This window comes from Acomys russatus, chromosome 24 (genome assembly GCF_903995435.1).
Source record: "Acomys russatus chromosome 24, mAcoRus1.1, whole genome shotgun sequence".
NCBI classification, from domain to species: domain Eukaryota; kingdom Metazoa; phylum Chordata; class Mammalia; order Rodentia; family Muridae; genus Acomys; species Acomys russatus.
This window is the reverse complement of record NC_067160.1, coordinates 54221139-54237563: the sequence shown is the minus strand read 5'-3', so window position 1 is coordinate 54237563 and position 16425 is coordinate 54221139. Positions and strand designations below refer to the sequence as shown.

Below are 16425 nucleotides of genomic sequence, written 5' to 3'. Positions count from 1 at the left end.
TAAAGTCAGTGTTACTGAATTAGAAAGTCAGTCATACCTCAAGTAACATCTGGATTTCAGAGATAGCCTTCTAAAGCAGCTGTTTGAGGAGAAGCTTCCCAGGCTCCAGCTGTGCAGGAATGAAGCAGGCACTCAGGATGTCCACAGCCTTCTGTTAGGGCATCTGTGGTGGGTGGGTTTGCAATACGTGTTAGATGTTTAAAAAATTGTGTTTAGGAACTGGAAAGATGACTAATCCATTAAAGGCTAGGCTCACAGCCAGAAATTGTGTTTAGATAATTTCTTTTATGAGGAAATCTTTTATTTGTATATATTTTCATTGCTATATCTTCAATGTACATGTTACAGTGTCTTACATAAAGACATTTTCATATAAGTGTGATATACTTTGAACATTAAAAAACATGCTTACTTTTGGTATCTGTATAGAGGAGGCTGGGCTATACCTCAGTAGTAAAATGCTTACCTACCATGTATAGGTCCTGCATAATTAAAAAAAAAAAAAGGTGTAGATGTATATAGGAAAAGTTGGGTACTTTTCTGGGTAATTAGAACTTAATTAAGGCTATTTCTCCTTATATACTTTGTTACCAAGGCCGGGCAGTCTTGTGAAGTTGAGACACTTTCTCCACTTATCCATCGCTGCAACAAACTTATCCTAGTAGGAGACCCCAAACAGCTCCCTCCCACAGTCATCTCTATGGTGAGTGTTTCTGTTGCTGTCAGAGGGTCTGTTTTTGTTTTGAGAGAATGGTTCTATTTTGAATTGTCATCTCTTATTGAAGGGAAAATTGGGAAATAATAAAGAAAAGAGAAGTGTTGTTTGAAGTTCCATAAGAAAAATTGTGACCAGGCATGATCGTGCATACCTGCAGTCCAGCACTCAGGAGGCTGAGCAGGTTCTCAGCTGAGGCCTGCCAGGGATACACAGTTGAGACCTTGTTTCAAAAGAGTGAATGTTTGTGCAAATGTCTGTCCTCCTTGTTCATAGTTGTGCTTCTGAGTGTGTGGGCAAGAGTTCCATAGACTGGAAAGCTCTGGGCTTTCCCTGCTGGAGGAGGGGCTATATTTGATTTGATGAGAACACAAACCATGTAAGACAATTTGAAATGTAAAGACACACACACACACACACACACACACACACACACACACACACACACACACACACACCTCTTATGCTTTACACTAAGCGTTCCTAAAGCTGAGGAAAATGTAAGGAGGCATGAGTTGGAAATAGATACCCAGTTTGGGCATTTTTTTCTTCCATAGTTGAAAAAAAAAATTCTGCTCCTTACATCCGAAAAGAAAATTTGCCGCTGTGAATCGACATTTAGAAGATGAGTACTGGGCATGGTCCAATCTGCCCTTTTTTTTTTTTTTTTTTTGAAACAGGGTTTCTCTGTGTAGTCTTGGCTGTCCTGGAACTTCCTCTGTAGACCAGGCTGGCTGTCAACTCAGAGATCCACCTGCCTCTGCCTTCCCAAGTGCTGGATTAAAGGTGTGCGCCACCACCACCAACCTGTCTGCCTTTTTTGTTTTGGATTTTCTCCCCATTAGACTTTTCTCCTGGAAATGTATATCAGCAATTTGACTCATTAGTTGTTTTGGGTCACTTTAGATAGGCTTTACCATGGTTCTGGAATCTAGTAGAATTTGTTTTTTCACTAACATCTTTTACACAGATGTTAACATAATTTCAGAGAAAAGATATTTTGAACACATCTTTCCAGCTAGTCAGCGAGTGTTGGTTTTTTTGTTTGTTTTTATTGTTGCTGCTTGTCTTTGACTGTGGATTATTGAGAATGATGGTGCAGGGCTGTGGTGGCAGCTGGGGCTCTGCTTGGGAGGAAGCCAGAGCAAGGAGTGCTGGCTCCCTTCTGCACGTGTGCAGTGTTGCAGTTAAAATACCAGTGTAGCCTAATAATGTTTACTGTTAGGCCTATAACTATTATTAAGGCAGCATTTCTAACCCGCTAGCAATCAATCAAGACACAGGCATCTGTTGTATTTTAAAATAGCCTTAGTTAACCTGGGGCAGGGCAGATATTAATCCCCTAAACTACATCCCTGCCCCATCCCATGCCATCTGCTTCTAATAATGTCTATCAAGCTACCTCCCATCCATAATCTCAAATACTTGCTAATGTTCTTCATCTGGGCCAAATCCTCCATCCACGCCGGCCATGTGCTTCTCCTCCACCTAACCCATGATGGCGCAACCTTCTTCTCTCTTCTCTTCGGGTCTCTCCTCTTCCCAAGATTCTCTGTGTCTCCCCCAGCCCTGGAACCTTAGCTATGCCCATTCCATTTGCCATTTATTGGTCAAACAGGTTAGGCTCTTAGGCAAGGTAAAGGTGGGTCACAGAGACAGGAAGCAGCAATTAGCACCAAACTACATCAGACCAACCTCCAACAATGCAGGCATCAACCTCCTGAATGGCCTCAGCAGACAGTGAAAGGATTGTTAATGGTGTCAACATTGTTTTCTTTGATACTTGGTAAAAACAGCAGGAACAAGATTCAACTATTTGTTTATACTTTTATTGAATGTCTATGATTTACACGTCATGCACCAAAATCCCTCTCCTCCCCCAGTAAAATAAAACAAACAAAAAATCTTGTCACAGAAGCTGTAGTGTATCACGCAGTATAGCCTTCTGTCCGCATATGTTTACTTTCAAATGTTCATTGCTGTGAGTCATGGGTCTGGTTGGAGGCCTGCACTATCGTTACCAGATCCTCACTGGGACTGCTGTTGGATATCTCGTTGTTGCCCAGTGCCAAGGAGATTCTTAATCTTTGAATCTGCAGGTCCAGCCCCTTCACGTGTTCCAGCAGGTCATACATGGGGTAGATGTTGGGGTGAGGCTCACTCAGAGCCCTGGATCAGGGCCCACTTCCTTGTTCTCAGGGCAGGACCCTCTCTCCGGCTCCCATGTCCTCATGGCAGGACTGGCTAACCCACTGATCCAACTATTTGTACTTTAAAAAATTATTATACAAATAAAAGAAGCTTATTGAGGAAAAAGTTTTAATTTTTTTATTTTTTTTTTAAATATTTATTTATTGTATATGAGTGCTTTATCTGCAGAAGAGGACATCAGATCACATTATAGATGGCTATGAGCCACCATGTGGTTGCTGGGAATTGAACTCAGGATCTCTGGAAGAGCAGGCGGCACTCTTAACCACTGAGCCATCTCTCCAGCCCCTGAGGAAAAAGTTTTAAATGATTACAAAGTTGAATTTTCACACGTGTCTTTAAATTTTTTAAATTATTGTTATTTTATTTATTTTTTTGGTGTGTGTGTGTGTGTGTGTGTGTGTGTGTGAGAGAGAGAGAATATTTTGCACCACGTGCATGCCTGGTGCCTGAGGGGGCAATGAGCTTCCCTGTGAGTGCTAGGAAGCAAACCTGGACTTTTTGCAAGAACAGAAAGTGCTCTTAACCGCTGAGTGCACTTCTCTTTTTTTTTTTAAGCCACTTATTTTCTGGGAATAATTACTGCGGAAAATTTAGGGTTTTTAAAAAAGATTTATTTATTTACTATTATGTGTTTAGTGCTCGGCAGGCCAGGAGAGGGCATCAGATCACATTATAGATGGTTGTGAGCCGCCATGTGGTTGCTGGGAATTGAACTCAGGACCTCTGGAAGAACAATCAGTGCTCTTAACCACTGAGCCATCTCTCCGGCCCCAAAACTTAGTATTTGTAAAAGATTCTGCTGAGCATTTGTGTGTACATTTATTCTTTTTATTTTCAGTATTATATATTGAGTATCAGCATTGGGAAATGTTGGGATAGTTTTGTATATGTAGTCCAAGCTGGCCTGGAACTTGTGCTGTAGCCCAGGCTTGACTCTAACTCAATGACCCTCCTCTCTTAGCTTCTTGAGTGCTGAGATTGTAGGCATACACTCCTACAGCCAGGTCAGGCACTGTTGTAGATAGGGAAGTTGTCATGATAAAAAGACAGAGTGCTTACACTCACTGTGCCTCAGGCTTAGTGGGTAGCAGACAGTATTGAGTTAGAAAGGGAGGTAAGCAGTGACTTTAAGGTATATATAAAATATGCGCCTGTGGATAGATGTAGGGTTTTGTATTTAAAAGAGCAGAGGTTAGGAGTACTGACTGATCTTCCAGAGACTGGGGTTCTATTTCTAGAACCCACATGATAGTTCTCAACTGTCTGTAACTCCAGTGTCTGACACCCGTAGATGTACATGCAGATAATAATTAATTAATATATTTTAAAGGGGGAGGGGCTAGAGAGATGGCTCAGTGATTAAGAGCACTGGCTGTTCCTCCACAAGACTTGGGTTCAATTCCGAGCAACCACATGGCAGCTCACAACTATCTGTGACTCCAGTTCCAGGGGATCTGACACCCTCATACCAATGCACGTACAATAAAACCAAATAAATTATTAAAAAGAAAAAGAAAAGGCTGGGTGGTGGCACATGCCTTTAATCCCAGCAGAGGTAGGCAGATCTCCGTGAGTTTGAGGCCAGTCTAATCTACAGAGTTAGTTCCAGGACAGCTAGAGTTACGCAGAGAAACCGTGTCTTAAAAAACCAAAAATAAAAAATTAAGGGGGGGAGCAGAGGTTCTCTATTTGAAGTTGGCTTTTTTCTATTGACACTTTACAAACAGCCTCTTTTTTTTTTTTTTTTTAATGTCATCAAATACAAATCTATAAGTTGGACTCACTTTTTCTTTTCTTTTCTTTTTTTGGATTCACTTTTTCTTAAGTCTGTATGTTGTGTAAATTCTTTTTTCTGTTTTTCCCAGAGAGATTTAAAATTGGATTTGGGGCTAAATTGAGTGAACATTGGGGAATATAGATGAAATTGCCAGATGTCTGTTAATAACCTTATAGTTACACAAGCTTCTTTAAAATTACATAAATATTAGGGTGCACAATGCTTTATTTTAACTTTGGAAGTTTGTGTAGCAGGCTTATTCCTACTGTACTCGTGTCTTCAGAGTGGCCACATTCCTGTGCACAGGCTTGAGAGCGCATTTTAACTTCTAGATTGTTGTTTTTCTTTTTCTTTCTTTTTTTTTTTTTTTTTTTTGGTTTTTAGGTTTTTGGAGACAGGGTTTCTCTGTGTAGCCTTGGCTGTCCTGGACTCACTTTGTAGACCAGGCTGGCCTCAAACTCACAGCGATCCTCCTGCCTCTGCTTCCCGAGTGCTGGGATTAAAGGCGTGGCCACCACGCCCAGAGGGCCACAGTTCTTCATGCTCAGGGTATTATACCCATCACTTGGCTTGTGAAATCATTGAACAGTTTAGGCTTGGTCTTATTTATCTTAGCAGTGTCAGAACTCAGCACCTACTCAAAGGTCAGTGAAGAAATCACTCTGCAAAAGGCTTCTTTGTAGTGACACACAGCATTTTTATTTGTGAGGGCACAAAGATTTGTTAAAATCTGTGTTAAATTCCTTTGCTGCTTTTATTATTAACTCATTCAGGTGGTCTCTTGTTCCCATCAGAACAGTTTTGTGTGTGGTCATTCACATTTTCATGTCTTTCGTAGCGCTTTGTGGATTTCCTAAAGAGAGATGTCTCATTTTAGAGTCAAAGGTCACAGCTCTCTGAGGATCAGTACCATAAACACCTTTCCCTATATCTGATGGTTGATTATCTTACACCACCTGAACTTTGACACGTTTGCACCAGAATATCAGTTTTTTATAGTAGTAAGGATGTGTAAAAAAAAAAAGAAAGAAAGAAAAGAAAGAAAAACTCTTGTTTTGGGGTTTTTTTCCCCCAAGACAGGGTCTCTCTGTGTAGCCTTCGCTGTCTTGGACTCACTTTGTAGACCAGGCTGGCCTTGAACTCAGAGATTCGCCTTTTTCTGGCTCCTGAGTACTGGGAGTAAAGGTGTTCACTACCACTGCCCCAGGATGGATGGATGGATGGATGGATGGATGGACGGACGGACGGACAGACGGACGGACGGACGGACGGACGGACCGACCTACCTATCTGTCTAGTACAAACTCTTAAGAATTCCCTGTCTCCTTCTCAGAAAGCACAGGAGTATGGCTATGACCAGTCGATGATGGCACGGTTCTGCAAGCTTCTAGAGGAGGACGTGGAGCAGAGCGTGGTGGGCAGGCTGCCGATTGTACAGCTTACCATTCAGTACAGGATGCATCCAGACATATGTCTCTTCCCTTCTAATTACGTTTATAACAAAAACTTGAAAACAAATAGGTGGGTGTCTTGTGTTGCTTGTAAGCTTATTGTTTTTGGAAGTTTAGCTACTTATGAAGGAGTCTTAGCAAAAAAGGCATGAATCAGGCCAGCTGTGTTAGCCGATGAGGTGATCCTGTTACTTAGGAAGCAGAAACAGGAAGATTGAGAGTTAAGAGGCCAGCCAAGACCCTGCTGGGGGGAGAGGGAAGAGAATTACCTTAATTTATCAAATTAAATGATTTTTTTTTCTCTAACTGTAAGTACCATACTGACTATATCAAATGCAGATAGATTGAAAAAGAAGAGTGCAGATTGGTAGTGGCACGGCCTTTAATCCTGGCACTTGGGAGGCAGAGGCAGGTGGATCTCAGTTCAAATCCAGCCTTGCCTACAGAGTGAGTTCCAGGACAGCCAGGGCTACACAGAGAAGCCCTACCTTGGAAAAAGAAAAATGGGGGCCAGTGGGAGAATGGAAAGGAAAAAACGGTGACAGACGTCACCATATTTAATATAACAGAAATATAATCACTGGCAACTTCATGGCCTGCCTTGTATTGGTGGTGTTGGGGATTGAAGCCAGGCTCTTAGCCTTGTTTATGCGTTTGCTTTCCCTGGAGGCTGTGCCATGTTCCCTACCTGTGTAAATATATCTTCTGAACTATGTTATGAGCTAGTCAGGAGTCACAGTTGTGTAGATCATCTTCCTTGGTACTAGAATGGAAATAAACTCAGTTTAAATGTTTCACTGCTGCACATCTGCGAAAGAACACCTCTTAATCCTTTAACTTTTTCCTGGTTCTGTCTCACACAGGGGGAAAAAAGATAATGATAAAATGTGTGCTTTAAAGCATATTTTCTGAATATGGTTGCTTTTCTATAGATTGACAGAAGCCATTCGGTGTTCATCAGAGTGGCCATTTCAGCCCTACCTCGTGTTTGATGTTGGAGATGGTTCAGAGCAACGGGATAATGAGTACGTTTTCTTCTTCCTTCATTCTCCAGTCTCTCCAGCACCAGGGCACAGTCATTTTCACTGTCTGTGATGATAGCTTCCCTTTTTCTGTGTAATTGGGCAATACTCTCTGGTGACCAGTAAGTCCCTGAAAGGTCATAGCAGTGAGAGACCCCGTGGTCAGATGATGGTGGTCTCATGGGAAAGCCCGCATTAACTAGGGAGTCATTGAGCTCAGTGACTCTTCCAGGTGGGTTAAGCGCAGTGAAAAGACTCAGCTGAGTAAATGAAGGCCTAGTGGGATCACATTATAAGGATTTTGAGTTGTGAGGGAATGTGTTGGTTATTTATAGAATGACAGCAAAAGTAGGGGTTTTGATACATTGCTACACAGCAAATATATCAGAGGAGCCAAGGATTGCTCTGAATAGAGGGTTAACAACCTGGAGGTAGGTAGTGTTCGTGAGCACGTGTATAAACACTGCCCTGCTGTTGGGGAATGGAAAAAACAAAAACAAAAACAAAAAACCCAAAAGATTCTAAGATCACAATAGAAATTGGGGTGGGACATTCCTTGAAGAAGTGAAATGGCAGAGGAGTTTGCCTGTCAGATTGCAGTGTCACAGGGGCTGCAACTGCAAGGCTTCTGTGGCATTTTCAGGAGTAGAGCAGAGCAGAGCCTCGAGCATGTTACAGGACCAGAAGACAGCAAGGAACCTTGATAGAGTCTTAGCCTGAGGAATAACTGAGGGCTAGGAGAGGGAGTCATCCCCTAGGGTGTGTTTAGCATGGGTATTGGGTATTTAAGACTCAGGAGAACAAGGGCCCATGTTGGTCTAGGTTGGATCTAGTTTGATAATGCAGGACACACATACTTGTGGGCTGGGCTGGGAGTACAGGACATAGAGCCAGCAAAGAAGTGGCAGGATGAGATGGCTTTCATGTTGTTCAGCCCTGGTGGGCCATGTTGTTCATGTTTAGCTGTCTGGGCGCTATCTCTTTAGGTACGTGATTCATTGGTTAAACTTCCTTTTTTATAATCACTTTCTGGATTGCACAGCTATTTACAATTATTGATATATATGCAAAATGACTATTATATCCTCGACACTGCTGCCTGACTAGAGGGGGAAACATCTATCTATGTGCTCTTTACTGTAATGGGAAACAAACTCAGTAGAACAGCGAACAACTAGACTGCTGTGAGATTTGATGCATTGTCTCCTTTTTCCATCTTGTTTAGCTCATATGTAAATATTCAAGAAATAAAGTTGGTGATGGAAATAATTAAACTTATTAAAGAGAAAAGAAAAGATATTTCCTTCCGAAATATTGGCATAATAACCCATTACAAGGCTCAGAAGACCAAGATCCAGAAGGATTTGGAGAGAGAATTTGATAAGAAAGGGTGACGTATTTTTACCTGTATTTCTGGTGTTTAGGTTGAATTAGTTTGTTGTTGTTTTGTTTTGTTTCTTAACAGTTCTGGGGTTGAATCAGGGTTGTCTTATACTCTAGTGGCTAGTGCTCTAAACTGTATTACCCAGTCTTTTTATTATTTGTGTGACCATGTCTGTAAGTTTCCCAGGTTGTCATTAACTTGCTATCCTCCTGCCTCAGCCCCTCTGTACTTGGAATTACAGTACCATCAGGCACTGCTAAGATTGTGTTCTTGTCTCCTTATCTCTGTAGTAAAATGAAAGATTAAAATCTGGAAGTCATTGTTGGGTGTGTGTTAAGAAACATGTAATTCCAGCACTTGGAAGGTGGAGGCAGGACGACCATTCAGGGTCATCCTTGGTGTCATAGTTTCTTTTCCCATTACTGTGACAAAATACTCTGACAAAAGCATTAAAGGGTTTATTTCACCTCACAGTTTATTACAGCCCATCACGATGGGGGAGTCAAGGCAGGAAGACCCTGAAGCATCCAGTCAGAAGGAGAAGAACAGTGAATGCATGCACGCTAGTGATGAGCTCGAAATCTGCACTCTTACACAGTCCGGGATCTGCCCAGAGAATGGTGTCACCCACACTGGGTGGGTCTTCCCAACTCCACTAACACCATCAGTAGATTACCCCTCAAAAACAAGCCCTGGGCCCATTTCTTAAACTTTTATAACTTTTCCTGAGTGGATTATTAACACTAATCATCACACTCTGCTACATAGTGAGTTCAAGGCTAACTTGGGCTACGTGAGACCTGTGTCAGCAAACAAAACAGTCTGGAGACAGGGGCTCAGTGGTTAAGAGCACCTGATAGGCCTTCATAAGAACCAGAGTTCAGATCCCAGCACTTAGACAACAAGCTGAAAGTCCAGCACACTTTTCTGTAACCTCAGCTCAGAAGCAGGCGGGGACAGGAGGATCTTTTGGAGTTTGCTGGCCTCCAGCCTGTTTAAGAAAGCATGTGCCCTAGGTTCAGGGAAAGACTGAGGCGGTGATAGAGGGGGACGCCTGGCTTCCTCTTGTGGCCTTTGCTCACATGCACACATGCACTGTTAACACTCAGAGACAAACACAAATCTTTTAAAATGTCAAAATAACACAAAACTGACTTCAGAGAAGATAAAGATATCTGAAGAGACTTTATGTATGCATCGTGTAGAGGTAGTAACCACAGCCTCTTAGCAATGAGAGGTGAGTTAGAGTTGACTGCTGGCTTCCTTCAGCCATCAATCCAGAGTTACCGAGAACCAGCTGTGGCCTGGAATCCTTGCACTCGGGACTCTGAGGCAGGAGGAGCTAGAGTTCCAGACCAACCTGGACTATAGGAAATAGCCTACCTAAAAACAACAACAGAAAACCCAATAGTACTCGGGACTTTACAAAAGCATAAGAACTCTTTGTTTTTAAAATTTATGTAGGGCAGGCACACCATGGTGTGCGTGTGCTCAGAGAACAGCTTTTGGTGGTTGGTTCTGGGATAGAACTCAGGTCATCAGGCTTGGCAGCAAGCTGCTTATATGTGATGAACCATGCTGCCAGCTCCAAGAACACTGTAACTCATGACACCAAACCAGAGAAGGTGTCACAAGAGCCTCAGGGCTGATAACTACTCATGATGCAGAGATGAGAATGCTAAAGAGACAGCAGCAGACTGAACTCAGTGCATATAATTCAGCACATCATGACCAAGTGAAATTTATCCCAGAGTACAGTGTTGGCTCTGCGTGTTAATGGGATGAGAGAAGGAAGCAGGATATGGCAGCTCACCCCCGGAACCTCCATACTCAGGAAGCCAAGACAGCATAATCGTAGTGAGCTTGAGGCCACCCTGAGTTACAGAATGGAGACAGTCTCAAAGAACAAACAGTTAGTTGAAGTGACCCACGTGCCACCCCAACAGATGACAGAAAAGGAACTTAACAAAACCTGTCATCTTTCACAACTGAAAACACTATTAGGAGTACAGTGAAAATGTTTTAGCGTGATTAAAAGCATCTGTAGGAAACAGGTAGGTAATGCTGCTCCGTAGAGGTGCAGCAGTCGTCTTTCCTGTAGGCCATGAAGGGCGTTTATTCTCACTACTTCAGTTATCTGTTGCAGTAGAGGGTCTAGGCAAAGCAAGAGTTTTTCTTGTGTAAGTCTATAAATAATTCAGCATGGCCATATTTATAGATTCACTAATGAAGCCTCACAAAGAAGCCCTTAGGGTTAACAAACAAGTTTAAGAGATGTGTACAATACAAGATCAATATATAAAAAGTGGTTGTCAGTGAGCAGTCTGCTCAGGAAGTAAAAACATTCTATTTATAATGGCACCAAAAATAGTAAAATACTTAGTAAATAAAGCCAGAGTAGTATAAGATGTATCCACTGAGAGCTGTGAAGCACATTACAAGGAAAAATGCCCAGAACATGGAAAGAAGTTTGTGGATAAGACAACTCAGTTCCAGGGGCGTAGTGGTTAGGAGCACTGGCAGCTCTCCCAGAAGACCTGGGTTCAAATCCCAGCACCCACATGGCAGCTCAGACTCCAGTTCCTGGGATCTAAAGCTCTCTTCTGACCTCTGGGGGCTTCTGCATATTCGTAGTGCACAGACAGACATGCAGGCAGAACACACATGTATGATGACTTATGGACATAAGGCGTGTGTGTGGAAGCAACCTCAAGTGGTGTAAAAAAAAAGAATCTCACTTCCAATGAGAGTGGTCCCCAGAGAAGAAAGGCTCTTTCTCTGCCAAAGTTCACCTGCCTCTGCCAGGAGTCATCAAGCTGATGGAACCATCGAAGACTCCGAAAGACCTAAGGAAACACACATACAAATATGGACAGCCTCAGACTAAGAGGTGGCTTCTTATGGACTTGGTAAACTAAGAATTGTGTTTCAGAAGACACGGAAAAGAATGGAGACCTAAGAAGCAGTCTATCAGAAAGGACTGTCCTGTGTGGAATTTATAATGAACCTTTTTTTTTTTTTTCAAGTCAGGGTTTCTCTGTGTAACCGTGGCTGTCCTGGAACTCTCCCTGGTGACCAGCCTGGTCTCAGGCTTGAAGAGATCCACCTGCCTCTGCCTCCTGAGTGCTGGGATTAAAGGCGTGCGCCACCATCCAGCTTCACTGCTGTGTACATGTATTTCATAATTCTAAGCTTTTTAGTAACCCTATGCGTTTTATAAACAGACCTGCAGAAGTGGATACGGTGGACGCCTTCCAGGGACGGCAGAAAGACTGTATCATCGTTACCTGCGTAAGGGCAAGTGCCATGCAAGGCTCAATTGGGTAAGTATTGCTGTCACTTGTTGCGAATCAGCTTTGTCATCCAGCAACAACAACAAAAAAGGAAGTAAAACAATTCTATTTATAATGGCACCAAAAATAATTTTTTGTGTTGTTGTTTTTCAAGACAGGGTTTTTCTGTGTTAGCCTTGGCTGCCCTGGACTCACTTTGTAGACCAGGCTGGCCTTGAACTCACAGCGATCCGCCTGCCTCTGCCTCCCGGGTGTTGGGATTAGAGGTGTACACTACCTAAAAACTGGTGGGAGTGTTGAATGACCCTTTCACAGGGCCACATATCTATCCTATCCTATCAGCTAATTTACATTACGGTTCATAACAGTAGCAAAATTACAGCTATAAAGTAGCAACAAAAAACATTTTATGTTGGGGGTCAACACAACATGAACTATACTAAAGGGTTGCGGCATTAGGGAGGTTGAAAACTGCATTAATAGGCAGATGGGTCAGTTTGGTAAAGTGTTTACCATACAAGCATAAGGGAGAGTGTGACTGTCAATCAACAGCCACATGAAAAGCCATGCAGGATGGTGCACATCTTTACCCCTGCCACCGGGGCCAGAGACAGGCATGTCCTGCGAGCACAGAACTAACTTTCTTTTGTTGAATAGATTCCTGGCAAGTTTGCAGAGACTGAATGTCACCATTACACGAGCCAAGTATAGCCTCTTTATTCTTGGACATTTGAGGACTCTAATGGTAGGTACACTCGGGTGGGGTACAGGGAATTCTAAATTTATCCATTGTTAGCTACTATAGGTTTTGGGTTTGTTTGTTTGTTTGTTTGTTTGTTTGTTTGTTTTTATCAAAATGGAAATGAGTTCTTGGTTACAAAATAAAGGTTGTTAGGTCTTCCAGCATCTTGGCTGTGAGCTTTTGTGTACATACAAACTGTTCATTCTTAGCACAAAGCTCAGTATGTACACTAGGGTTTCAAGGCGACCTATCTAAACCCTGGTGTGCATCAGTGACAAGACTGAGGAGGCTCTGTAAAGCCATATACAGAGTGCTAGGACAGAGCTTAGCAAACAGTGGTGTGGTTGTGTGAGCAGCTTCTTCAGAGAAAGTGCAGGGACATGTGCAGCTGCCGCCTTTGGGCACATACATGGCTTGCAGGTGAGCGGTCTGCTCCAGAGCCACGCTGCCGCAGGCGTTCTTGGAATGAAGCATAGCGCTCTACATTTTTAGTGGGTGGATAGTGTGAGTGAAGCCAATGCAGACAGCTGGGTAGTACGTGGTTTTGAAGCTTCGCTTGTGAGCATTACTCTTTAACGGCTGCTCCCTCTTACCAGCCCAGTAACTTGTTGTTGTTTGGGAAAGTGGTGGTCATCTGAGGGGAGGAGCCAGCTCAGCTTGCTGCTTTCCTTCCCTCTTTTGTTAGTAGCAGCCAAGAGCATTCCAATACATCTTACTCCACCTAACTCTCACCTAGATTTCTGCTCTTTAGCTTGTGTTAATTTTGTACCCTTTGAAGGAAGCTGTAAAAGCTATGTACCCTTGCTTTATGTCTCCTTTTAAGTTGATAAGGAAAAATACAATTTTATCATAAATATTGCTAAAAGATTCTTTCTAACATGTTAAAAACATGGACATTTTAAAATAAAGTCTTGGGGGCTGGAAACATGGCTCAGTGGTTAAAAAACATTTGCTGCCTTTCTAGAGGGTGAGAGTTAGTTTTCAACACCCATGTTTGGGTGGCTCACAACTACTATAACTCCAGGAGATCCAGTGCCCTCTTTGGGCCTCTGTAGGCACCTGCACTGACAAATACAAGCAGATACACAGAACACAGAAATAATTACAAACTGCTACTGATAGGCTGGCGACAGCTCAGTGGTATAATACTTGGGCTAGCAGGTGTGAGGCCCTGAGTCCATCCCCAGCAGCTTGCACACAACATAAGCAAGAGAAGAGTAAAATAGTAGAAAGATTCCGGTGGAGAGATGCTCAGGGGTTAAGAGCTGCTCTGGTAGAGGACCTAGGTTTGGTTCCCAGCACTCACATGTCAGCTCACAGCCTCCTGTAACTTCAGTCCTAGGGGATCGAACACCATCTTCTGCTCTCTATGAACACGAGGCAGACAAGTGTACATACACAGAGGCAAACACCCATACACAAGTTTTAAATTAAAAAAAAAAAAAAAAAATATATATATATATATTTATTTATTGTGTGTACAGTGTTATGTCTGCATGTCAGAAGAAGGTATCAGATCACATTATAGATGGTTATGAGCCACCATGTGGTTGCTGGGGGTTGAACTCAGGACCTCTGAAAGAACAGTCAGTGCTCTTAACCTCTGAGCCATCTCTCCAGGCCCTAAAAAAATTTTTAAAAATGTAAATAACAGAAAGTGAGAGACTGTCTTTGTTGTTCTCCCTCAGGAGATTAAGATGCTTTAATGCTTTGGGGCTTGGGAGGCCTTTGGAAAGCCAGTCAGTGCTGTGGGTTTTCATCTGTTCATCTGACTATCGTTGTTTGTTCAGAAACAGAACTTTGCCCCCCCCCGCCCCCCCCCCCCGGGCTTCCCCAACAACATGAGTGCTTCTGTAGGGTGTGATTGCTTCTCTCTCCTCTTTGTTTCAGGAGAACCAACACTGGAATGAACTGATTCAGGATGCTCAGAAGCGTGGGGCCATTATTAAGACCTGTGACCCAAACTATAGACACGATGCAATGAAGATTCTGAAACTGAAGCCTGTGCTACAGAGGAGCCTGACCCATCCCCCAGCCACTGCCCCGGAGGTACCCAGACCTCAGGGTGGCTTGCCCAGCAACAGGCAGGACAGTGGGGTTGCCACGACATCTTTTGCTGCATCTCCGTACCACACACCGTCTGATGCTAATCCTGAAAGGCTGCCTCTTCAAGACCGACTTCGAGATCCACGACTATTTAGGAGATTGGATGCTGAAGCCAGGGGAACAGTCCTGAAGGATCCACAGCCCGGGAGCCCCCAGCTCCCTGGCCTAGCCCATCTCCTGGGAGAGCCTGGCTTTCCTGTGTCCTTCCAGGACCTAGGTTTTGTTGTGCCGCCATCCACTGCTGTTGTTGCCCCTCTGAACAGCCACAGGTCTCCTATGCAGGCTGAGCTACCACCTGCTCACCTTGCTGCTGCTTCCTCAAGTAAGAGGAAGTATGGTGCCCCAGATGCTGGCCTCAGCCGCAGAAGAGATCCCAGGGTCTCCAGAGAAGAACAGGAAAGGCATGGCTCTGTGACTCATCATGTGCTGAGAAGTGACCGGGACAGGAGGGGGCTGGAGCAGGGTGACAGCAGTGCTAAGAAGAGACGCTTTCTATAGTAGCTGTCATCCGCAGTCCAGCTAATAGCAGCAAACAGATAAGCTGGGCTTCCCTTGAGAGTCTGTGTTAAAGGACGGCAATACCTTCTAACCCTCAGGCTGTTGGTCATCTTCAGTACGTTTTGTCAGTTGTACACACTTGAAGAGGGCATTTGTATACCTGTAATGTTCTTGAGATCAGAAATTCATGTTCTGTAGAAAAGGTCAGATCAGAGTGAGTGCTATAAAGGTTAAACTGAATTTATATAGCAAATATGAAATCCTTTTAAAAATGTAAACTGTTAGACCACATTTCCTCCTCTCCCTAAGACATCAGTCGTTTTCCAACAAAACATACTTCATATTTAAAGAGCGAGAGGAGGACAGGTCCTTTCAACCATTGAGTGGTGGACAAGTTTCTTCAGCAGCCTCAGCATAGGGAGTTCATACCGGTGGCCAGTGTCTCAAGCCAGCTCTCTTGGGTAGCATGTTGGGAGCTGTTGTGCTGCTGGGTGCCCCTTGCGGCAAGGCAGCTTGGCATAGGGCATCACTGTGACAAGTTCATCTACCTATATCAGTGTGTGGCTAAATCTTTCTCCCTTCTCAAAACTGAAGAACAGTTTTGAACTGTTGTTCATATGTCCCGAATGTTCTGTGAGGTTGGTGTAACTGGGGGGTTGTAGAAAGGTTACCAAATGGAGGAGCTGGGCTGGGCTGGCCTGAAAGAATTGCTTCAGGTTGCTTGTGAAGGTTTGAGGGTTGCCAGGAAAAAAAAAAAATGGATGCATTCTGAGGGATGCCATGGGAGCTGCCCAGGGGCAGAGCAGATAGTATATCTCAAGCAGGAAAGAAACTGAAGAGAAGAACTGCCATTGGACTGCCAGACCATCCAGTAGATAAGCTGTGCTGGGCCACTGGGGCCAACTGGCTTCCTTCAGGCCTGGTGTGCTTTTGAGAGGAAAGCGAGAGAGACTGCCTACCCAGTTTCTAAACCTCCAAGTGGTAGAAGAGCGTGTGAGCATGGGGTTTCTAGTGACTGCTATGCGAACAGCCCATTAACTGCCTTGGGAAGACATCCCTGAAAATTACTGCTCGCTGTTTGGAATTGTTTTGGTCCTCTGCTCTTAAGAGGGTTTGTGTTAGAAATTCTGCTGAAACAGGTTTCATTTGTTAAGAGCTTTGTAAAAACTGTGCGTTTTGCTAAGTTTCAATGCACAGTCTCGTGATCTGCCTCTTTCCGCTGG

General features: G+C 43.6%; 1 protein-coding gene across 1 annotated transcript in view; it reads left to right on the top strand.

Annotated features, from left to right (window-relative positions):
- Positions 1–15676, top strand: part of Setx (senataxin) — a 59615-nt gene extending 43939 nt beyond the window's left edge. Inside the window, exons 20-26 of the mRNA XM_051166137.1 lie at positions 596–703; positions 6040–6227; positions 7090–7182; positions 8405–8569; positions 11788–11886; positions 12514–12601; positions 14489–15676. Coding sequence (XP_051022094.1) covers positions 596–703; positions 6040–6227; positions 7090–7182; positions 8405–8569; positions 11788–11886; positions 12514–12601; positions 14489–15202 — 1455 coding nt within the window. The 3' untranslated portion in view covers positions 15203–15676. The remainder of the gene's footprint in view (positions 1–595; positions 704–6039; positions 6228–7089; positions 7183–8404; positions 8570–11787; positions 11887–12513; positions 12602–14488) is intronic.
- The last annotated feature ends 749 nt before the right edge of the window (positions 15677–16425 follow it).